General features: G+C 42.4%; 1 protein-coding gene across 1 annotated transcript in view; it reads left to right on the forward strand.

The window, feature by feature from the left end:
- LOC146788613 (receptor-type tyrosine-protein phosphatase eta-like) overlaps nucleotides 1–25,104 on the forward strand; it is a 192,513-nt gene that overhangs the window by 130,060 nt on the left and 37,349 nt on the right. Inside the window, exons 10-11 of the mRNA XM_085633183.1 lie at nucleotides 11,769–11,839; nucleotides 22,556–22,734. Of these exons, the coding sequence (XP_085489309.1) occupies nucleotides 11,769–11,839; nucleotides 22,556–22,734 (250 nt within the window). The remainder of the gene's footprint in view (nucleotides 1–11,768; nucleotides 11,840–22,555; nucleotides 22,735–25,104) is intronic.

The raw sequence follows: 25,104 nt of genomic DNA on the forward strand, positions 1-25,104 counted from the left end.
GTATCCACCCAATGGGAAAAAGTATGGTCAGGTTGGCACTCCTGTAGAGGAATGGGTGAGGTGTCCAGTGAAGGTCCCGATGTCCATGAGGAGAATTCTCTCTGATATTGTGATAACTAGCTTTTGTATGGTGCTTGACTTATCAGGTTCTGAAGTCTAAATGTCATGCGTTTATTAAGCGTCAGGGTCCCTCCCCCCCTAGTGATGACACATGAGAATAATGCAGGATGTATATGCTACTGTTTACCTATAAAATTCAATAAACAGAGTTATGAAAAAAAGAAAGATTTGCAGCAAAATAGATGTGAGGATTCATTTTGTGCTAAGAAAAGAGCTCTAAATGTGAAACAATATGAAGAGCCGCTCAACCAGCTGCTCCCTCATGTTAAATCTGTTGTAGGTGTGTTTTTCCCCCAGATAACTCTTAATTACGCAAGTGGGTGTAATCGCTTAATTATTGGTAATTCTGCATCGAAGAGTAATGCAAAATTACCAAAATGACTCTGATTACTATGGCATAATTTTAAAATTATTCCCAGGCCTAGTTCTAACCCTCACCCTACAACTACTAATAATACAATTTATAATTATAATGCTCCAAAATGTCCACAAAATCTCTAAGCCAAATCCTAACATAAATCCATAATTGATGCTATCACTAAACGTAACCCCTGACCTAACTCTGACTCTGCACCTGGACCCTAACCTAAACCTGAAACTATTCCTAATTCTAAGCCTGGTTCTAAGTCTATCTGTAACGCTATTACTAAGTGTAGCCCTGTGCCTAACTCTTGCTCTAAACCTGAACCCTAACCTAAACCTATTCTCTGACTTTCGTATATTGCTAAGAGAGGATAGTGACCATAATGCTCTGGAGCTTGAGCTTCTTTGCGCGGGTCTTGAACCCTTGAAAAGGGATGGAGAGTCTCCAGATGCTGGGTTACTTCTTTCTAACAATAGGCGAAGAATAAAATGGGAGACGATACTAACGAAACAAGGGTTGCTCCCCAAGTTGTACGCCTTAGTTACCCCCTTGTTAGAGAAGGCTCAAGTCTTAAATAGTGGCACTAGCATGATAGATTTATTCACGGAGCTGGGTGAGCTACATGCAGATCTCACCACTTCTGTGTTAGAAATTCTAACTAGTAATCCCCACAGGGCCCGTGTGACTATCACTGGTCCCCTCTGGTACAATTCCACCTGTAGGAAGGCCAAAAGTGACCTCCTATTTTTAATAAAGAACGGACATGACCGGGACGAAATTAGTGAGCAAAGGAAGGCATACAAATTCTTAATTACAAATGCAAAGCTTGAATGGGAACAGGAAAAGTGGGAGAAATTAACAAAACATCTGGCGTGCAGAGACTCAAGGAAATTCTGGCGCTGTGTAAACACAGGCTCAGAAGAGCTGGTCTCTGCGGTCGAACCAAACATTTCAGCTAAATCCTGGCAGGACCATTTCCAGTCCCTATATATGCCATCAGAGGGGACGGTGATCGATCCTGTCCAGGCACAAACAAGTATATCCTTGAGTTCGTCACTATCCCTTTCACTCAAAGAAGTTAAAGTAGCCATTATGGGTCTGGCGTCAGGAAAGGCACCGGGTTTGGATGGCCTTCCGGGAGACCTGTTTAAACAGGAACCTGAAGTATGGGCACCATATTTTGTGTTTTTATTTAATTCTATTCTTAAGGGCATGAAGCTTCCTGATACTTGGCTGGGAGCAGAGATCGTCCCAATTTTCAAAAAGGGTTCGCCTCTGCTCCCAGCCAACTACAGACCAATTAGTCTCATAGACGTCTCCCAAAAATTATTTGGGAGACTGATTCTCAATCACTTACAAGAGTGGATGGACGAATCAAACATCTTGAGCACATATCAGGCTGGCTTTAGGAGGAAAGTCTCCACCATTGATCAGATTTTTAGATTAAATTGCATTCATTGGAAAACTGTTTTAATAGAAGGTGGCACTTTGTATACTATTTTCGTTGACTTACGTGCCGCATTTGATTTAGTCCCTCGGGACAAACTTTGGGGCGTTCTGGATGACATGGGGGTTCCCAACGATATATTAGTCATTTTAAAAAGACTCCACTCGGGGAATTATGCAAGGGTGAGGTTTGGAAGGGGGGGCACCTTGACTGACCGATTCCCCGTTGACAGGGGGGTCAGACAGGGCTGTGTGCTGGCGCCGACTCTGTTCTGCCTATTTGTCAACGGGGTGATCGATCATTTAAATGCGCTGGAAAACATTGATGCTCCTAGACTCGGAGGCACAGGGGTACCTGCTATTCTTTTTGCGGATGACACCCTGTTGCTCTCAAAGTCTCCAATGGGCATTCAACGGATCCTTGATGGATTCGCAAATTTCTGTGCGATCCGGGGGTTGGAGATCAATGCTTCGAAGACCAAGTACATGATCTTCAACCCCCCCAAGAAATTACGTCCCAACCCCCCACTAGGACCCATCAGGCTGGAAAGGGTCTCCAAATTTGAATACCTTGGGATAACATTAAATGAGTCTATGACTTGGGACTCACATTGCACTAAGGCTAGACTCAAACTAACCCAAATGACAGGTGGTCTGGCAAGGATGTCCCGTGGTTTGACATATCAGCCATTTTCTTCTCGGCTACAGATCTACAGGATGCAAGCTAAAGGGGCAGTGATTTATGGTGCTGAATTATGGGGGCATTCTGCCACTCATACTCTCCAGGTCACTGAGAACAATTTTATCAGACAACTAGCAGGCCTCCCGTCTAGCACCCCTCTTTTACCACTGAGACTGGACTTAGGCCTAAGACCGATTTTGGAAGAATTAAGTTTGAAACCGCTATTGTATTGGCAGAGACTATGGTCGGTACCAGAATTGTCTAATTTCAGTGCCAAGCTTCAGGAAATAATGAAACTGAGCAATCCTGTACGGTTTCCTTGGCTCAGACATGTCAAGCAATTATGTGAGTCATTGGGCAGGCAAAATCTATGGTCCGACCCAGAAAATATCTGCCCCAGAATTTCACGAAAGTCTCTCTCAAAAGTTTATTATGAATATCAACTGCGCACTAACACAACCAATGCAGAGGAGAGATCTTTGACGGGCAAATTCTTGGGGGTAAAAGATTTATATATGCAGGAGGATGTTCTTGACAATATTGTGCCCCCAATTTCCAGGAAACTTTTTCTGCAGTGGCGGTATGGCACCCTTCCTCTCAAAGCGCACACTGCACGATGGACAAATGTTGAGAGCTCACTCCAATGCCCAGCGTGCGACTATTGGAGGGAATGCGACTTACACATAATATTCTTCTGTCCAGCATACAGGAAAGCAAGAAATTACTGGCTTGTTCCAATATTGAGGAACCTGGGTTTTAGGCACTATCATCCAGCCTACAGGATCTTGAAAAGTGATCTGTCTGCCCCAATTGTTTTTGCACTGGCAAAATTTTTAACTTCAATGTGGCGCAGACGCACCCAGTGTATTAAGTTATTGAACGAATGATGGTTTTACAAATTGCTAAATTAACTGTAAATTTTATTGTATTCCAATGATATGAATTTCTTTTATGTTGTAATTCTTTTATGGTCCAAGTGACCGAAATAAAGAACAATTGAATTGAAACAATATGAAGAGCCGCTCAACCAGCTGCTCCCTCATATTAAATCTGTTGTAGGTGTGTTTTTCCCCCAGATAACTCTTAATTACGCAAGTGGGTGTAATCGCTTAATTATTGGTAATTCTGCATCGAAGAGTAATGCAAAATTACCAAAATGACTCTGATTACTATGGCATAATTTTAAAATTATTCCCAGGCCTAGTTCTAACCCTCACCCTACAACTACTAATAATACAATTTATAATTATAATGCTCCAAAATGTCCACAAAATCTCTAAGCCAAATCCTAACATAAATCCATAATTGATGCTATCACTAAACGTAACCCCTGACCTAACTCTGACTCTGCACCTGGACCCTAACCTAAACCTGAAACTATTCCTAATTCTAAGCCTGGTTCTAAGTCTATCTGTAACTCTATTACTAAGTGTAGCCCTGTGCCTAACTCTTGCTCTAAACCTGAACCCTAACCTAAACCTATTCTCTTACTTTAAACCTGAACCCTAACCTAAACCTACTCCTAACTCTCACACCAACTCTATTGTTAAATTTAATTCTAACTCAGACTCTGTCACTCGACTTAACCACTAGCTTAACTCTATACCTGAACTATTAAAAAAACTATTGCTACCGCTCACTGTAATTCTGACTCTAACTCTAACACTATCACTAACCCTAACATTTAGCCTAATTCTGATTCTACACCTGAAGCCTAATCTAACTCTAACTCTGACTGTAATTCTAACTCTAACAATATCACTAAACCGAACCATTAACCTAACTCTGACTCAACACCTGAAACCTACCCTAAACCTATGCCTAACTTTAAATCTAAATATAACTCTATTTCTAGCATTATCATTAGACCCAGGGGCTGAGTTATCAAACTTTGATGCAATGCAACACAGCAAGACAATTTACTGCACTAGTAAAATGGAGAGGGCAGGAATGTGCCATTACTATCAAGATACGGCACATCCTGCTCCCTCTATGTACTGGCACACTCAGTACATCCCAGCTCCAATGCAGGCACCCTTGAGTCATAATGCAAGTGTGCGTGTGTTGCTGGCAGTATCGTTGTTGTGCAGGAAGGGACACCTCCCTGCACAAAAACAATCTTAAGAGGCTTTTTCCTATTTCTAAGTGTGCTGCAGAATGCCAAAGATAGAAAAAGGAAACAACATCGAGAAATAAATATATTTCTTATTCGTTGCATATTCATCAGGAAGACATAGCATTTTGACGCATTTCCAGTTTTAACATTCTTGGTAAATATGGGAATGCGTCAAAATCCATGGGTGGATGTGTGGTAGCTCCCATGCTCTACGCAAGGCAGCATCCCATTCTGTAAACCTTACTTTTTTATCACTTGTATCTCATCTTCCATATGTCATTATGTTCTAATGATAACTAAAAAAAATAATGCTAGTACTGTTTTCTTTATATTGACCTAAAAATAAATGTTGTTTTAGCTACATTTTCTTCATGGATGAGTCTTCGTGATAGTATTTGTTTCCAATAGTTTTTCCACTGAGATATAATCTGCAAAGGGAATCTAATCATTTACTGAACATAGTGGTGACTGAAAATATGCTGTTTCCATCCAGTGTAAGCCCCACCACTAAACAGAGAGTGCATTTATTGGCCAGACCCCTTTCAGGTCACGCTCCATCGGTCAGTCCACACTGATTACTGAGCAAAAATGTTTTCTCCTCATTATGGGACCACTTCCCAAACTACATTTTGTAGCATGTTTAGATGTACTACAGTAGTAGCATCTACTGTCTTTTCTATGCAGAGATTTGTGCCACAATTGGGAATTTCTCCACAGACGTAGCTCTACACTTTAGTGCAAAATGTGGGGGGAACAGGGATTAGTGGCTGTACATTGAGGAATACTTTAACTTAAACGGAAAGCGTTCATGGAGTGGCATGGATGACTTTAGGAATCGACATGCAAATTCAAAACATGCACTCACATAAGAGTAAGTAAACACATTGCTATTTACAAACTGCAATCCTAAAGTTACTACAACCAAAAAGGTGTCAAAATAGTCTAAATATGTTCCAGCCAATGGAGCCAGGGGCTTAGACTAACTCCTTAAGAAATAATGTTAAAATAAATGCATTCATTTTGACTTTTAAAATAAATTATTAAAAAATAAATTAAATAGATATCTACAGTTTGCTTAGTTTGGAAAAATTACATATATAATTTCTAAAATATTATATATATATTAGTATAATACTTAAAAAAAGTATTAAGTAATTATTAGAATGTAATAACAATTTTACACATAACGTTTAATAATTTGGAAAGCACATAAAATAAAAAGAAACTAACATAGGTGGGATTTTTATTGTTTTATGAGGGGTATTATTTTAATGTTAAATAATATATGTCTTATCAATAAATATTTAATGCACATTTACTTTGATATGGTGCAAAATGTTATTCAATTAATTCTACATTTAAAATAAATATGTCCAATTATGTTGCTTACATATTTTATCATAAAATGTAAATAGTTTTTTAGCTTAACAAACTTGAATACATTTGGTGTACCTAACAATTGGGATATATCTGTCTGGTGGCGGAGATCTCCACCTATCTGTAGAAAGTTACAATTAGTAACCCTAAACTCCTAAATCCTGTTCTACGAGGCCCCACCAGGTGGTAGAAAAACTTAAGCCTACAGCTAGGTTTACACTCAGGAATGGTGATTAGCAAAAAAGTGTAAAGTTACTCCTTAGTACAAGAGTAGATTTACACATTTAATTTCCACAATGGTTAATATAATAAACGCTTGTAACCAAATCCAATATCATCATGGTAATGTATAGCTAAATGACTGCAAACGTATAATCCTTCGTGCTATTGGTCTACTAACCAAAATCAAACGTAAAGTCCTGTCTCTTTAGTCATTCTAAACACATTCTTATCAATTCCATCTAAATATCTGAACAATCTTGCTGTTCTTCTTAATACTTGCATATCAAAGTCCTTGCAAACAACACCATACAGGCTACCAGACCTAAAGAAACCTCTCCTGTATCAAACTGAAACAATTGGCTCCTTCTCCATGTGAGTGGCTATGAAGGTTTCAATCTACTCATGTGCAAACCTTCAGGATGGTACCACCATTAGACACTGATGACCAAGTGGACATATTGTTGTCCTTCAGTCTACATTTTTTCGACATTGAGAATCACTTTGCTCTTACATAGTTTTTTTACATCGTTGCCCCCTTGTTATATATTAATGCTACACGACAAGGCATATGAACCTGTCCTCTCTAGGATTATTTTCAGAGTATCTCAACGTGAGATGCCAAAGAAAGCATTGACTATTGGTCTTAAATAGAGGTGTGATCCCTACGTGCAATCATTTTTCAGAGAACTATAATAACCTATGGGACTCCACCTTGGGTTGTACTAGTCCAGAAACGTAATCTTCCACTGCTGACCAAATCCACTAAGTCAGTGTACAAAATGCTGCTTTACTGGGGACCATTTATAGAAAATGAGCATGAACTGGATCCATATTAGAAGAACTAGACATGTCAAGGTCTTCTAATCAAGGGTAACAAGTTGTGTACCATCTGTGCTTGAGTATAAATACTTTAATGGCTCAATAGCATACATGGTGCTCATTACCTTCCTGGGTCTTTTACTCCTGTCTTCCTCTCATGTATAAGAATCTCCAAATCCCTGTGGTTGCAAACAGCTGTCAGGGGAAACAGAGAACAGTCATGTGATAGAGCCTGTGCATGCCGGGAGCACGGAATGATGGTGGATTCCTTTGTCTCCCTTCTCCCAGGGTACTGACATAGGGAATGGGCTAACGAAGAATCCTAACTCCTAATAATTTAACTTTATGCTAAAAACACCGCCAGAACATGGGGTATCCTTTCAGAACAAATCTAGGAGACTGATGCAAGTCTTGTGGTTTGTGAAGTTACATTTTGTCATGAAATGCCATTAAAGTTTTGTAAAATGTCACAAAATGTTACAAAATGAATTTGTGCAGTTTCTCATGTGAAAATGTAATACTAGGGCATACCTTGCACAGAGAAGTCAAGCTAAATATGGTATGAGCCTGAACCAATGTCACAGTACCTGCGTAACATTTTCTGTTAAGCCACATTTTCATGAATAAAAATAAAGTACATTTTTACAAATGTTGTCAAAATTCATGTAACATAAAGTTCTGCATGCATATGTATCTTTTTCTTTTACTTGGGCCAACCTGGCTAACAATCTACTCTCAGGGTTGGGGGCCAGAATGGTGACTTACATGTCTAGCCCACGTAGTGCATTCCTACTGGGATCCAAGCAGCTTTGACCCCTGCTAGGGCTAAGACCATTCCATCCTTAGAATTGGCGAAAGAGATCATGCCACTCAAACCATCATGTAATAGTGACTCTACTTGCTTCTAATGTCCCCCTGTCCAACTCCCTGCCCTTGGGGTACCCTTCCTAATAGGGTGTCTCTCAGAGGAACATTATGTACTTAGTATCTCCCGAGCCTCACTAGAGGCGTCATCTCGCACCAGCTCGCTGTATCTCTGCAACTACCCAAATATTGACACACAAAGAAGCAGATGAGGGCAAACCAAAGCACAGGTAAAATACACTTCCTGTTTAAATGTATTTGGCTGAGATAAGCCAGCACAGGCTACTGGCAATAGGTGAGAGCAGCCAAGTAAGATGCAGGAAGCTAGAATGCAGCCCCCCTGTTCTTTCCATGCTGAATCAAGAAACAGAGAATGTGCTACAAAATCATTCCCCCACGGGTGCTTTAATCGTAGTGGTTACAGTGTGATCATTGTATCCTTTGAAGCCCACTTTTTAAGCCTCTATTTTTTAACGGTTAAAATTGTGTTATGATTTTTACAAAAGTCTACTTTTGACTTTTAAAGTCTTCATCTTTTAACTGGTTTGCTACTTAAGTTGTTGATTCCTTAACAGAAAAGCAAAATTGGGCAAACTCCCTAGATTAAGATACTGGGATTACGGGGGGCCTGGAATCTCCACAGGTTGTGAGTTACTTCTATACAATGAGGCATAACATGTGGGCCTACGAATACTATGTTAAATCCATGTGCTTCTCCCTACTATGAGAGACATCATGGGCCCAAAACCACATCTGTTTGCCACATATTTGGACCAGGGTACAGTAACTGAGGGTGAGTGGGGGCATCATTTACAGCTCCTCACATTTTTCAAGTGCAGTGCAGGCTGGGGCCAGGCACAGCTGTGGCCTGCAGCCCCCACACTGCTGCATGGAGGTCCAGGTCTGACATTACTTGCACTGTATTTCAGAACCATTAATTCCCAGCCCTGAAACACCAAGCGAATAAGAAGGTACGGAGCAGTATCACCCCGGTGAGTGTTATCTCCTGGAATCCTGGCCAGTATTAACATTTGCTCTTCTAAATGTTTATCATATATAAAAGTCATTTATTTCCTTTTTTAAAAAAAAAGGCACAGTAGCTCAAAATGTGTAGAAACATTGAGGAAGGTTATCACCTTTCTATAATTACTTAAGAAATGAAAACAAAAAGCGTTGTCATAAATATCTCCTTTCCTCATGTCACTCTACAGCTAGTAAAACAGAGGAGAAAAAACAAAAGCTACAGTATTTTTCATTCTGTAATGATGTTCTGCGACTTGACCTGCTTTCCCCTCCACTCCTGGCTCTAGCAGCAGACAAGTCAAAACTCACTGAACCCAATTGTACTCATCTATTACATTAGAATTCCGACATAATTTTTTATTGTAGGAGATTGGGTGTGTCAGAAGTCACCAAATATATATGGAATAAAGTACTCCCTCTGCATACGGGCTTTTCAGGCTTTATTTCGCCTCTCTGTCCTGCGTCGAGCATACCACCCACAAGTGTGTATTTTCACTGTGGGTGGTCCTCCCATGGTCTGTATTTTTATTTCTTAAACAATATTATCCTTAAATAAGAAATGTAACAAAAATAATAATAAACATCCGATGTAGAGAACCAGAAATATGAGCTTTTAAAGAATAAACAATGTCTAGTACTTAAAAACGTATAGCGCCACTTTAGAACATCTGGTCACGCTTGACCAGGATAAAGTAAGGGTTTAAGGCCAACCGGAATCAAATCCTGGTCAGATACACTAAGCGGGAGGCCTCGTTCAAAATTTTACCTCCATCAGGCCGATTTGTTGCAACATCATTGGATTGCGTTTTTTTTGCAAGGCCCCAGACAAAATTCTGGAAGTCCAGACAAGTTCACGGTTGAAGGTAGACAGCTTGACTCTCGATGTTGAGTCACTCACATTATGGAGTTTTTCCCAAAAGTTGCTCCAAACTTCTGGAACTTCTTCCTGAAGTTCCTCTTGAGGGTCCAAAGTGTCCAAAACACAGATCCAAGGGTCTGTAATCTCCTAGATGGCCCTTGGTATGTCTGGACTACAATTCCCACAATCCACCTTGCTAAATCCTTAAAAGTCCACTAGACACACTCTAGGATAGGGACTCTTGGTGGAGATGATGCAGGTGGGTTTTGTCAACCTGTAGCTTGCAGGGGGTCCACTTCTTAATCCTTTTTGAAGCAAGGCAAAGTCCTTAGAGCTGTAGTAACAGATTGCGCAGCAGGTGCAGTCTATCAGAGCACAATCCTTTGGGTGCAGACCCAGATTCCAGCTGAGCAGTCCTTTTTCTCCTTGTAGTTTCAGGCAGCATATCTGAGGTGCTATGCAGCCCTCCATAGTTATTCACAGTTTCTGGGCGTCAAGCATTTAGGCACCCCTGACTAATGTGATGCAGGGAGATATTCAGGTGAATTACCACTTTCTCCAATGCAGAGCATATTCTTGTCTCAGAAAGCACCATTCTCTCAAAATCCAACATGGAGAAAGTCTCTCCTTTGGGGTTAGATCTGGCTAAGCCAACCAACTAGTATGGCTAAGTTTCCTAATCACTCCCCTTCCAACCCTCTCTCTAATTTAATAAAGGGGCTCTTGTGAGGCTTGGATAGCAGGGTGTGGGGGTCAGACTGTGCTGTCCTAAAGTGTTGTTCTCCCTTTGAAGACCAGTTTGGCTACCCCTCACCCCCTTCCTGACACCTGCTCTGCAGCTTGTACTTCTCCTCCCAAAGGAAACCCATTGTCTCTCTAGCAGGGCTTTTTACACAACACATTAGAGTAGCCTGGCCAGCCTGGGCAGAGGCTCGCCAATCAAGAGAGAACAGCTGAAAGGCTGAATTCTGGCGCTCAGAAAGCAAAGTTTAATACATTATTTTCTGTCAAAGCTATATAAATCTATCAGTAGAAAGTTGTTGCTTTTAATTTGATAACTTGAAGTGTATTCTTGTGTGGTTCCTATCAATATTTATAATTAAATACAATATTACAATGTTTGCCTATGGAGCCAGGCACTGCAATAGGGGAAATCGAAATTTGCAGGTTTTTCCTCACCTGGGCTCATAAATCATCTTTTATATTGCCCCTGCTTATAGTTACAAGGCACCTTGCCGAGCTCTTAGGGGTGACATATGTAAACATAAGGTAGATTAATACTTTGGAAGTAATTTTAAATCCAAAGTCGAATTTACATATAATTTAAGTTTAAAAGCAGCCTTCAAGGCAGGGCTGGCTTTTAAAATGACAGCAGGCACCACAGTAGTGCACTATCCAGTGAAGGGAATCTACTGGGCCTTTAAACCTCCCTGACCTAATATATACTAGGGACTTACAGGGATCTGTCATTGACAATTGTAATTATACCAAATTACCATGTACTTCTCACACAGAGCACAGGCCCTGTGTCTGGTTAGCAGAGCCTAGGGCACAGTCAGAGTCAGACACCCAGCACCTAGTAGTCAAAATGGGAGCAAAAATTAGGGGGACTCTGCAAACAGGTCCTGATTTCTCACACAGTCCCAACATGCACTGCTGGAAATGTCATTTGAACTTATTTCCTTCTTTCGTCAGTAGAATCTGCAGACTTGTGTCCACCGGTCTCCAATACCCATACATGATAGTGCAATGCTCGGTCATTTGCACCAACTTCTTTGGATTGTGAAATATATTTTACGGAGGGCAGGGTGTGTGAGATATGATCTCTGCAGCCATCTAAAGTATATGACCCCTCTTCCATTTATTTTTTTTCCAGATTCAGGCAGTCCTTGCAGATCTACCAGTGAGAGGGCTGTTTCATACCAACAGCAACCACCGCACTATAATGTAAGTAACTACAGAGCTGAACAGCACAGCATCCCCGAGTGCAGAGGGCACAACACGCAAAAACTCACATAAAAAGAGCAAAAAACGTGTAGCCACCTAAGACCTCAGAAGTGTCTAGATAGAGTTTCAGGGCCTCATTTACAATATTTTGCTGTAGGGCAATGCCGCAAGCCTTCCTGCGGTGCTACCCTATGGCAAAAGAAAAGAACAGATTTGCATCCTATCGATCAGATACGGCGCATTCCTGTCTTCTTTCCTGTGATGGTGCTCAATCGGCTGCCACGCGCCAACACAGGCACCCTTGCACCATGGTGCAACGCTGTCCGTGTTGTAGGGATGATTATTTTTGTGCAGGAAGGGACATCTTTAGGTGATTTCCTCTTTCTATGTGTGCTGCTGAATGCAGCATACATAAAAAGAGGAAAAAACAAAGAGAAAGTATTTAATTTCTTCTCGTTACACCACCCATATGCCTCCACTGGTGAGCCATAGGCTTTTGATGCATTCCCAGATTTATCCCAGGTTTACAAATTGTGTAAATCAGAGAATGTGTCAAATGCCATGGGTATTATGTGGTAATAACCACTGTAATGTCCAAGACACGCCTCCCCATCATAGTGTGAGGCAACGCCGCGACTAGCATTGCATTGGCCCACTCCATGTCTACAAAGCCATGAAAAGCCTTGCAGGGTGGCTGTACATGGCCTTGTACATAAGGCTAAGCCCTGTGCACCACCGTAATGTCACAAAAAGTGACATTCTGGCAGCGCACAGGGCTTATATATAAGCCCCTTGGTATTTTTGTGTTAACAGATATTGTCTATGTTTAAATATTTTGTCCAAAAAGTTGTTATCTTACATATTTCATAAATTGGTGCATATTATATGAAGTTATGTACATCTCAGAAAATTGCTAATAGCTTATGTTTCCTTATTTTAAGGCACTGTTTTTTTGCAACATTTTTATTTATCACAAATATAATATGAACATATGTACTGATCATAACAGAGGACATGTGCACAAACTGATAAACAGATGTATAAATCACAGAAATGTTGCACACTTGCAAACACAGGTGTACAACCACCTTTTCACAGTCATACCTTGTTCAATATACGGCTCGTAAAGTGCTAGCGATGATAGAAAGTGCAAAATAGCAAAGTGCAAAAATAAATAACATGTGAAAAACAAGCACAAACATTTGTGCATGTAATTCCCCATTTTTCTGTGGATGTCTATGGCCTAATGTAAAACATTGAGTAAAATATGATGAAATGGCTTTAACTAGTATTAGCATTAATGTTAATCACTTTCAAACGTATTTTAAAAGTTGACCCCGAAATGTGCATATGTTGGACCCTATCGACAAACAAGAACATAAAAGTTCAGACGATTCGGGACCATATATACAAAACCTATTTTGAGGTTGCATATGGCCAATATATCGCACCGGGCCGTTTGCAACTACCAACTAGTCTTTTTAAAGCTCCAAAACCTAAATGCGATGATGTAACCTGTTACCGAATCGCAATTTGGATTTTTGATGACGTATTTGGAAGGAGGGTCTTTAGGGTTTCCTTTCCTAATATATTGCAGTGGTATTTATAAATGTTTTGCGACCGATTTACGGTCACAAAAAAATCTTTTTTTACTGGCATTCATGGGTGGTGGCAACTATTTGCAAATGAGAAGGAGTCTCTACGGGACCTCTTCCCCTTTGTGAATGTTGAAACAAATATTTAAGAGCAGGCAGTGATCTTAGGGACCACTGCCTACTGTGAAAAAATGAATCTTAAATGTTTAATTAAACTTTCTGAAATGCATCCTCGTTTTCCTTTAAGATTGCTTTATTAAAAATCAATTACAGATATGGTGTTTTACTGACCTCAGCAGGCCACCATCCCATTGATGGCCGCAATACCTGGTTGCAAATTGTGATCTACCTTATTAATATTCATGCGGTAGCTCTATTGCAACTCCTTTAAGAACTGCTAAATGAAACTGAATAGGTTTCATACACTAGGAATAGCCAGTCAGTCAGTCAGTAAAATCTTTAATCGGTCAAAACATGACCATAAAATCACAGAATAAAACATCATTATCACTCAGTGATAAAAAACTTTCATTATTAGCGTATCTTAAAAAGACGAAAGGACGTAACAGGATTCTGTGCTTCATCCCATATTGGTAGGGTGACCAGGCGCCCCGGATTTGCCAGGACGGTCCCGGTTTTTCACCAGCTGTCCCGGCAGATTTCAGGAAATTTAGCTCATGTCCCGGTTTGTAGAGAGGGTCGTCTGAAAACGGCAGGAGGTGCTTTTTTATGTTTTACAAAAGAGGAATAGTTTCCAGTTGTTTCAAGAAAGCAAGTTAATTAACAGGCAAGCTACTGGGTTTAAAAAGTGCATTTACTGTATGTTCTTACTGCCTGTTCTGTATTCTCTGCTGAGGAGAGCTTTCATTCTGTGCGCTCGCTTGACGTGAAATTGTAGTCCTTCTTTTATTTTTGTTAAATGTCCCGGTTTTTGGCTTTAAAGTTTTGGTCACCCTACATATCGGGCACAGCTTGACCTGCAGGCTGCAGCCAACAGACAGGTGTGAGCCCTTGGAGTGGTCCTCTGTAGTCGAGAAGCACAATAAATTCCTGTATGCGGTTTAAGCTGCAGAAGACTACCTTCCAACCATGAGCTAGAAAATGGCGGCTGCGCCGAGGTGCTTGACTGACGTGAGCAGCAACGGACAGCTGCAGTCTAGACGTCTGCTCGGCAGATAAAGGTGCTTTGCTGGGTAACCAAGATGTGGTTCATTAAGTAAAAGTGAATAGCTGGAGCTGTAGGATCATTTGTGTACTTTGGGAGTTCCAACGTCATAGTGCCAATATTGGCACACTCCCCAGCCCTCCCACAGCAATAATTGTAATAAATTAGACACAACACATTTTTGGTGGAGAAACTTGCAGCAGGTTTATTAACATAACAATATGTCAACATGTTGGGTTAACTTACGGGCGATCCCAGGGTAGGCAGTCCCTCGCCGCCTGCCCACCTGATGAGCCATAAAACTCGGTGGCCATAATCAACCGGTGTTTGTCCTTTTGGGGAAGGGGATAGCCCCTCCCTCCGGCAGACCGCCAGTCCGCCCCTTACTCACGCCCCTCCCAGCTAAGGGGGCGGAGTGTTGCAGGCAACCCCCGGTTGCTCAGGTGCACAACCGCCCGTAGGACTAACGGGGCGCCGTTGCTCCTCCAGGATCCCACGCGAGGACCTCCCTGGGGATAATTGGCTTTAGCACCCTTACTGTGCTCCTGTAGAGGGTACCCTTCTGTACCTTACAGCCTTTGGATCGCCCTGTAACTCCGCCTGCAACACAAAGTATAAAGGCAGGAGGGGCACCGTTGGTCAGCAAAAGAGGTCACTCTGAGGGCGGGAAAGGTTTAAATACCTTTCCCCCCACCCCCCCTCCTACCGGAAGGGACGCTGCACCGGGGGGACCCACCCGGGTCCTCTCAACACTATACTGCTGGCGAATGTGCCATTCTGTGGCACTAAGGCTGGCTGCCCTCTTAGGAGGGCCCCCTTCGTGGGCCCGGGGCAGCCTGGCATTCGTGCACCTTACTGTGGGGAACCTCAGTTTTTACCAATGGACGCTGGTGCACGCTACTCCTACCTCAATTAGCAGCTGAGATCAACGGTAATCTCAAGAGGCCCTATGCATTGTATTGACTGCCAGCGCTTTACTGGCGCTTACTGCTCCTGATGACTGCTGGCTCTTACTGCTGCTTTCTCCTCTTGTCATGCAGCACTTACTGCTTACACGTGTGAGGCCCTTTACAGATTTGAACTGTGCTTACCAACGGCTGCTGGTGCATGATGCTCCTGTAATACCCAGTGGCCACTAAATTCTCAAGCACTAAACTGCATGGCATACTCCTGTCGCAACTAGCAGCTGAGATCAATGGTGATCTAACTCAGGAGGCCCCAAGCACTGCAATGACTGCTGGTGCTTACTGCACCTGCAACTGTAATGACTTCTGACACTTACTACTGCTTACTGCTCCTGTCATGCAGTGCTTACTGCTCGCATGAGAGAGGCGCTTTACAGCTTTAAACTGTGCTCATCAATGACAGCTGGCCCATGATGCTCCTGTAATATCCTGTGACCACTAAAGCATTAACCTGCACGGCATGGACTCTATGGTGCTTCTGCTTAATCTATTGGTCTGGTGTTTTGTGGTGGGATAATTAGTTCAACTGCTATTAACCTCACAAGCCCACATGTGACCTAACGACAGGCACTCGCTATTGGTACTGCGCAAGATGAACTGTGCTTCCATGATGGCCACTGGCGCTGCAAGTGAAAAAATAACAGAAAAAGCTAAATACCATCAAATGAGCCAAATACATGTCCTGCACTATAAATGTGAATGGTAACTGCCTGAAACCCACATAAAATAAATTGAAAAGGTAGTGCCTTTAATTGTGGTTTTGCACGGCACTAATCATATGTGGGTTGGGGCAGCACGCTTCTCAGCTAACTGCCCGGTGCTGAGATGATTATGGGTTGGGGCAGCACGCTTCTCAGCTAACTGCCCGGTGCTGAGATGATTATGGCTGAGCGCAGCTGAAAAAAGATTTTGTAAGCTGCATGGCCCAGGTTAGCTGTATCTTAAGGCCACACTGGGTAAAACCTTGCTGTGTGATGAATAAATGGCTGTCTTGGGGAAGGCAAAGGTGAGAACAATCAATCAATCAATCAATCAATCAAGCATTTGTATAGCGCGCTACTCACCCGGAGGGTCTCAAGGCGCTTGGGGTAGGGGGGTCCGCTACTGCTCGAACAGCCAGGTCTTGAGTTGCTTCCTGAAGGCGAGGTGGTCTTGGGTCAGGCGGAGGTGGGTGGGGAGGGAGTTCCACGTCTTGGCGGCCAGGTAGAAGAAGGATCTTCCTCCCGTTGTGATTCTTCGGATGCGGGGGACGGCGGCGAGGGCGTGGCTGGTCGAGCGAAGCCAGCGGGTGGGAGTGTAGAAGTTCAGGCGGTCGTTGAGGTATCTTGGGCCTTGGTTGTAGAGAGCTTTGTGTGCATGGGTGAGGAGTCGGAACGTGATTCTCTTGCTGACGGGGAGCCAGTGCAGGTTTCTCAGGTGTGCGGAGATGTGGCTGTGTCGGGGGATGTCCAGGATGGGTCGTGCTGAGGTGTTCTGAATGCGCTGGAGTCTTTTCTGGAGTTTTGCGGTGGTTCCGGCGTAGAGGGAGTTGCCGTAGTCCAGTCGGCTGGTGACGAGGGCCTGGGTGACCGTCTTCCTGGTTTCGGTGGGGATCCACCGGAAGATCTTACGTAGCATGCGTAGGATGTTGAAGCATGACGAGGAGACGGCGTTGACTTGTCTGGTCATGGAGAGGGAGGAGTCCAGGATGAAGCCCAGGTTGCGTGCGTGGTCTGTAGGTTTGGGTGCGCTGCCCAGGGCAGGGGGCCACCAGGAGTCGTCCCAGGCGGCGGGCGACGATCCCAGTATGAGGACTTCCGTCTTGTCTGAGTTCCGTTTCAGGCGGCTGTTCATCATCCACTCGGCTACGTCTTTCATCCCTTCGTGTAGGTTGGTTCTGGCAGTGGCGGGGTCGTTGGTGAGGGAGAGGATCAGCTGGGTGTCGTCGGCGTAGGAGATGATGTTGAGGTTGTGTTGGCGTGCGATGGCCGTGAGGGGGATCATGTAGATGTTGAACAGCGTGGGGCTGAGTGAAGATCCTTGAGGTACGCCGCAGATGACTTCGGTGGCTTCTGATCTGAATGGGGGGAGGCGGACTCTCTGTGTCCTTCCGGCGAGGAAGGAGATGATCCATTCCAGTGCCTTCTCTTGGATTCCGATGTTGTTGAGGCGCTGCACTAGGGTGCGGTGGCAGACCGTGTCGAACGCCGCGGAGAGGTCCAAGAGGATGAGGGCCGCTGTTTCCCCGTTGTCGAGCAGGGTTCGGATGTTGTCGGTGGCTGCGATGAGGGCGGTCTCGGTACTGTGGTTGGCCCGGAAGCCGGACTGCGAGTGGTCGAGTGATCCATTCGTCTCGAGGAAGGTGGCCAGCTGTCTGTTGACGGTCTTCTCGATGACTTTGGCCGGGAACGGGAGGAGCGAGATGGGGCGGTAGTTTTTGAGGTCGGTGGGGTCCGCTGATGGTTTCTTCAGTAGGACGCTGGACACAGGTTTCCCGTTCAAATACACCAGACTCCCAGCAAGAACTCTCACTCAGAGATGCCACAGGAACCCTCTTCATTCAGCCTGCAAGGCACGCTCGACAAGATTTTAAGGGCCACTGAGAAATCAAAGTATACCATTTAGCGGGAAAGTATCAGTTGACCTCGGCCTGCTTCATACTGACCATCAGAAATTCTCAGTTAGGGTGAAAGACAATGAATCAGTTTTAGCCGACTTGTGCCCTCGCACCAAAATATGAAAGCCCAAACTACTATAGTAATGGAATGAGTAAAATGACTTGAATATCGGCCAGAGGATGCAGAAGGATGTAGCTGGTGAAGCAATGTGCGAATAATAGGCCTTCCAGAGGGAACAGAGGCTGAAGTCGGTGGTAGGCTCTGTCCCTGCTCACCCCTTATTTTGCACTAGAAAGACCGCATGAAGTACCATCTTGTGTGCTGGCCCTGGGTCATCCACCTAGACCTAAAATTGTTATATTGTTACATTACAAGGAAAGATATAAACCTTATTTTCCCTCTCTCGCCTCAAACAAAATACAGTGAATATTTAACTGTTCACCTAGTGATATATCCTAATAAATACCGGGTGTATGATAAAGCATTATGTTTTTTGCACTTTTTCTTCTACTTTAAAGTAATTTCTGTGAAGTATTGACAACTGCGAGCTTACTCATTCAGGCTCTCCAATCTGCTTTTCATACTTACTTCTGTGATTTTGATTTATATCAGTTTGAAAATAGAGGTCCAGGACCATTGTATTCTGTATCACACTGAACCCAGGTCCATGACCATGATTGGGTAACCTCATTTTTGTAATGTATACCATTAGGATGGCTAAATTCATATACCCTAAAAAACATCACCTTAAGGAACTCTTTAGCAGCCAGGAATACTCAATTCTTTGCTTCCAACTCGGGCACGGCATCGAACCTTGGTGTCAAAAGTGAGAATTTTAAGGTAGTAATGCAGGTGCACTGCCTGGGACATTCAGTGGGTATCCAACGTGATTTGGAGAGAGATCTTCAGAAGTCGAAGAACAAGTTCTATGACCGAGATAACGAGCTGGGTAGTAGCCCAGAAACTCTTTCATGATTGCTGGAAATACACAAACAATACAATGTGACTTTCGAGCGGCTGTGATGCCATGATTACAAAAACTACTCACACAGGGTGCACGAGGGGGAGGGAAGATCAGGACGGTTTCTTGCCTGGTTGCTACGGGCAGATAGTAGTGGGGCTCCTATTACTCAACTGGTGTCATTAGAGGGAAAGCTTTTTTCTAGCCAAGGCATATAAATGAGGCATTCAGGTCTTACTATGTGCCCCTTTCTCGATTGCCGGAGCTATAATTTTCAACAGCATTGAAACCCTCCTCGGAGGATTTCCCGCTCCTGTCTCTTCTGCGGGTGGAATGAGAATGATTAGGTAGTCCAGTATCAGATGTGGAGGTGAGGGAAGCTATAAAAGACTTGGCAATAGGTAAGACACCTGGAGCAGGCGGGTTGTGGGTGATCTGGTGACTAAATTGGTAGAAATGTTTACAGCCTAGCCAAAGGGTATCCTCACTGTAATGACAATAGAGGTACCTGTGGATTCACTACCTAACAGTGTGCCAGGAATGTGGCTCCCCTAGATTTACGACCCCTTTGCATGCTGAACACGTAACAGCCGTAACTACCGGAAAAGACTTTATTCAATTCTGTATGCCTATAAACTACCACCTGATTGTTGCAGTAATTGTGTCAGTGGATCTTGACACAGTGCACTGGGACTTCCTGGAATTCACTATACATTGTAGGGTCCTCTGTGCTAATTGGGTGAGATAGGTCAGGCTGCTCTACACTCACCCAATGGTTAGGGTTAAACAAGGATGCACAATTGCATAGCCCTATGAAGGGGAGCAAGGCAGAGTTGTCCCCTGTTGTCGCTCTTATTTTCGCTGACTGTAGAGCCACTGGCGGAAAGTTTTTGAATGGAGGGAATGGATTGGGGGATTAGACAGGATGACCCTGTGCATCTTATTTCCCTATTTGTGGACGATCTACTGATTTATCTTTGGGGTGGTGCAACAGCTATTCCTCAGGCTCTGCGACTCCTAGAGAAGTTTGGAAAGTGCTCGGGCTACAGGGTAAATGAGAGTAAGACGTGTTTGTTTCTGGTGGTCGCAGGGTTGGATCACCCAGTTTCTTGTCTTTCCGGCATAATCTGTGCATGCAAACCTTTAGATTCTTGGGTATCAAGATCTTCCATGATCTGGAGGACCTGTTGGAGGGGAATCTGGGGATGGGGGATTCGGTCACCGCAGTTCAGTGTGTCTTTCTTTTGGCGTATGCTTAAACTACCAACCATGGCGCATGTTGCACTTTCTAAAATGATCATCATCTGTAGACTTTCCTACTTTTTTGTAAATCTGCCAGTGAAAATTCTGGTTTCTTGGTTCTGGAGACGTAATGCAGTCTATTCAAACCTGATTTGTGATGGCGAACGCTGGAGAGTTCCATTTGCTACCTTCTGTTGCCACCTACTTGAGAGTGGCCTGGGAGTACCGGAATTTGAATAGTACTTTCTAGATGCTCAACTCCAGTGGATCATGAAATCTCTTAATGGAATGGGACTAGCAGATATTTTTGGCAAAATTGTTACGTCTGGAAAACTGTATTCCCTGCCCATGTATCCTTTTGGCTACTGCCCTGAACAGCTGGTGACGTGGGCTGTGATGCACTGGTACAGAGTCCCTTTACGTCTCTGAACTCACATTGGTGGCACGCCCTCATGGCGAATCATTGACTTTCTTTAGTTCAAGGCAGATGTACCCCTGGATAGAGGTAGGGTTGGTTTCCCTAGGACACTGTTTCCAAATGAATGCTTTAATTCCTTTTGGTGAGCTGGTGGAACAGTCAGATCTGCCTGTAGGACAATTAATTACTTATGAAGGCCCTACTCATGCTATACTGTATTTGTGGGGAAATGCGAATGTGGAACCACCAACGCCTTCAGTGACTTCTGACCCTGGAATTGGGATCTCATTTGGTCTTGTGGTTCTATAAGGCCCTAAATGAACTGGTAATAAAACATTTGGGCAGGCTTTCTGGTCTGATGATTTGGGAAAGGTTATGACAGATGCTGAATGGGGAAGGGTACTTGCGTATCCACAGAAGGTTTCTGGCAATACATGTCTTAAATACCTTCAATGTAATTAAATCCATAGGACATATCTCACTCCTCACAGAATCCAGACAATCTATGGCAGGGAGCCAAGAGGTTACCCTCGCTGCGCAACTCTAGGAGCAGAATTTGGGCACATGACCTTGGGATGTCCTGGACTTGTAGGGTTCTATAGGAGGAAATTTGACATCTTAATAAGACCCTGTCTAGATCAATCAGTAATACACCTGCTTTTTGTTTACTTGGTCTCTTCTGTAGGCCAGGCACCAAGAAGATGGGGAATAGATTTGTGGACATGCCTCTGGCTTTGGCCAAGTGACCTGTGGCCATAGCCTGGAAATCACCCAGGCGACCTGGTATGGAGACATGAGTGTCTGATGTTAGTCTTTGGGCATGGGGTAAAGAACGGGCACTTCAGAAGGAGGAAGCCAGGGGCATACATCACAGACTTATTTATTGCTCTTCTCTGGAGGGAGGCGGTTGATGAATGGGAATCTGTTGGTTATAAGGTTACAGTTGATATTGAGGAAGTGTAGACTGTGGGATGGAGTCCAGGTAGGTGAGGCATAGATGCTGCTATAGATAGAATGGATTGCCTCTCCCTGCCCCTCACCTCTTACCGCTGCTCCGCAGCAATTGATGTGGTCCTAACCTCCCTATAATAATCCTTTTTTCCCTGTAGAGAATGTCTAGGTCCATCTATTCCGCACTCCTAAAAGTTACAATAGTCCTTGGCTGGAGGGATTCTCCTGCCATTTTCATTGTGGAAGGGGGTTGAACTTTCAGATTGCCAACAAAAGTTCATGTTTGTGAGCGTTCTCAAACTTTCAAGGCAAACCAAACTTTGGAATGCCCACTTCTCGCAAAATGAATGAGATTTATGACTGCAGATATTTTCTCACTCATGTTAGAGCAAGTCACCAGTAAAATACATTTTCACTCTATGGATTTCTGGCGAGTGTAAACATTGTAAATTGGGTCGCAAGGTTATCATTAGGACTGATTTCACCATTGTGAACAGTATCCATCAATTCCTACATTTTGTACCTCAAAACCTGCCCAACAACAGAAAGCTGCAGAAGATGAGAAAAGTAAATTGCTGTAAAACATGTGATGACACAGAGGGGTAAAAAGTCTGATAACCTAATATTTTAAGCCCTTTCACATCATTTATTGAAGTTCTTCCAAAAATTCTAAAATGGGAGCAAACTCTAGAAGTACATTTTCCATAAATGGTATGCGCATATGAGTGTGTTTTGCATTTCAATTTTGCACAGATGTCTATATGCTTTATACTGTGGCAATGATTTATGTTTATTTCTTTTTATATATGTATTTCTTTTCAGTCAAGGTGGTTCACACCTCATGAATGTCACAACGCAATTCAACTACAGCGGGGTTGCTGCTGAGATCAAGTACTTGAACGAGCAGTTGGTCCCGGCCTTAAACCTTAAGATTGATATTCTCAGAGCAGTGACAGTCACAAAAAATATTCTTTTAATTCAAGTCATCGATGGCACCTTCAGTAAGTCAGTCTTTTTTTTGTTTGAAAATGCTATATTGAAAAATTCCAAGAACAAGAATGACAATATATCAAGAAAGATTGCACGGATAATAAGATCAATCAGCTAAATATTTAACATTATACGTGATTGTTATACAAAAAGTAGCAAGGCAAGTCATTATTAACGCATAGTGCTTGTATGTGTTTTTTTTGTTTACAAAAACGAAGGAATGTAGAAGTGAAAAAGGGAGGAGAGAGAATGAAGAAAAAAAGAGAAGATATAGACAGAAGACATACCAAAGATATACAAAATTATAAGATATAAAAGTAGCAAATTCAGAAAAGATAATGAAGATATAGATGGAGCCATACTAGAAGAAGAAGTAAAAATTATCATTATATAAAGTCGATATATACAACACCATAAACATAATTAAAACAGTGGGAAGTTGTTTAGTTGTAAGCTTTGAGAATCATGGAGTCTGAAAACTAACATTTGCATCAGAAGAAGGAATGTGGTGTCTAGATAAATATGTGGTGAGTGACACCCAGAGTGAATCTTTCTTAATTGTGGGGGTGAGATTGCACTCGCTTTATTGAGTCTATGATTATAACAGGGCATGTTGCACCATCTAGGAAATTAAATAAATTGTTGTGCTATCTTTCCAGCTAAATGTGATTATGTGTAATGCAATGGCCTTAACAAGTCATCAAATTTGCCAACCATAAAAATGTCATTCCATATCTGTGAGGAGCAGCCAAGAAAAATGTGCAAAAAATCAAACTGGAACAAGATAGAACATATATGTGAAATATCAGCCCAAACTTGTGACCAAGAGGGACAATATAACAACATATGCATAAAATCTGCTTTTCCAATTTCACATGTCCAATATTTATCATCAATGGTAAGACTGTAGTTGTGAAGAGAAGCAGGAGTCAAATGTACCACTTTGTAAAAATAGAATAGCGTTTGTGCTGTGCTAGCTGAACATGATGTGCAATGGATTTTAGAACAGATATTATTCCAGGTCTGAAGTGAATAGGTACATATATAATCTAGTTTTCATTGTGTCTCCTCTTTGGATTTGTATCTATTAGTTGGGAGAATGTCCAGGTGTTTATAAATATAAGAAGCATTATGGATGGGGACAGAAGGTAAAACAATGGGGGAAGTACTAGGAATAAGAGTACTGGATGAGATAAGGACAAATATGTATTGGGAGATAATTTGTTTTAGAAATTCAGATATTAGACTGGCAAAAGGGAGATTTATGTTATTTACTTTTAAGTTCAAGAGTTTATAAGAAGTCTTTGGAGGAGAGTAAATGATGTACAGAAATGATACCCCTTGTGATCCATTCCCTCCAAATAGTCAGTCAATTAAATATTTAAATGTTTTTATTGTGCCAAATAGGATATTTGCGAAAGGCCTGCAGAGGTGATAATGAGTGGATAATGATAGACTTTGCTATGATTGAGTTACGAATAATAGGAGAGGAAAAGGATTTAGGATGATGTGATATAAAGACCGCCTGTGTATTAGTGAGTGGGGATATTGACAATTCCTCCAGATGACACTTAACTGTGGAAAGACTATTATCTGCTTTGGATAACAAAGGTCAAATTTGTTTTAAAGCACAGGCAGAATTATATTTTGAAAAATCGTGAAAGTTCACCTCACCTGAATCGCTAGGTTTCCTTAATTCAGACAGAGATATACATGCCTTTTTTCTATTCCAAGAAGAAGTTTTGAGTAAACTATTTAGGGTTTTAAAACATTGTTGAGGGAGCTTGGTGGGGAGTATTGAAAGATAGAAATTAATAATTGGGAAGAACAATCTTTTGATAATATTAAATCCACTCTACCAGGATAAAAACAGGGTGGCCATTTCTCAGATAAAATAAATATTTTATGCTGAACAGCTATTAAATTGAGATTAATAGTTTCTTTAATAGAACTGGAATACATAATCCCTAAACAATTAATGCACCCTGGTTTCCATTTAAACTCAGAGCTTATTAACATAGCCTTCAAACAATAATTATTATGTTCTATTTATATGCAGGAAACAAGGTAGTACTCTTCCAGAAAATGAAAGAAAACTAAATAGAAGTCTGAAGTTCTGAAGCATATAGTAAAACATCACCTGCATATGCAGTAAATGTAACCCCTGTTTTCCATAGTTTATAACCACTTAAGGAAGAGTGCCTATGAAGAGTTTCTACAAAAAGGTTCTACGGATAAGATAGATGATAGTGGAGACAAAGGGCATCCTTGTTGTGTCCCCCATGCAGATTAAAATATGAAGAATGTAAGCCATAGCAAAACTGAATGCGCTAGGGAAAGCATAAGGAAAACTAATAACTTTCAAGATGCAGGGGCCAAAA

This window comes from Triturus cristatus, chromosome 11 (genome assembly GCF_964204655.1).
Source record: "Triturus cristatus chromosome 11, aTriCri1.1, whole genome shotgun sequence".
Lineage (NCBI taxonomy): Eukaryota > Metazoa > Chordata > Amphibia > Caudata > Salamandridae > Triturus > Triturus cristatus.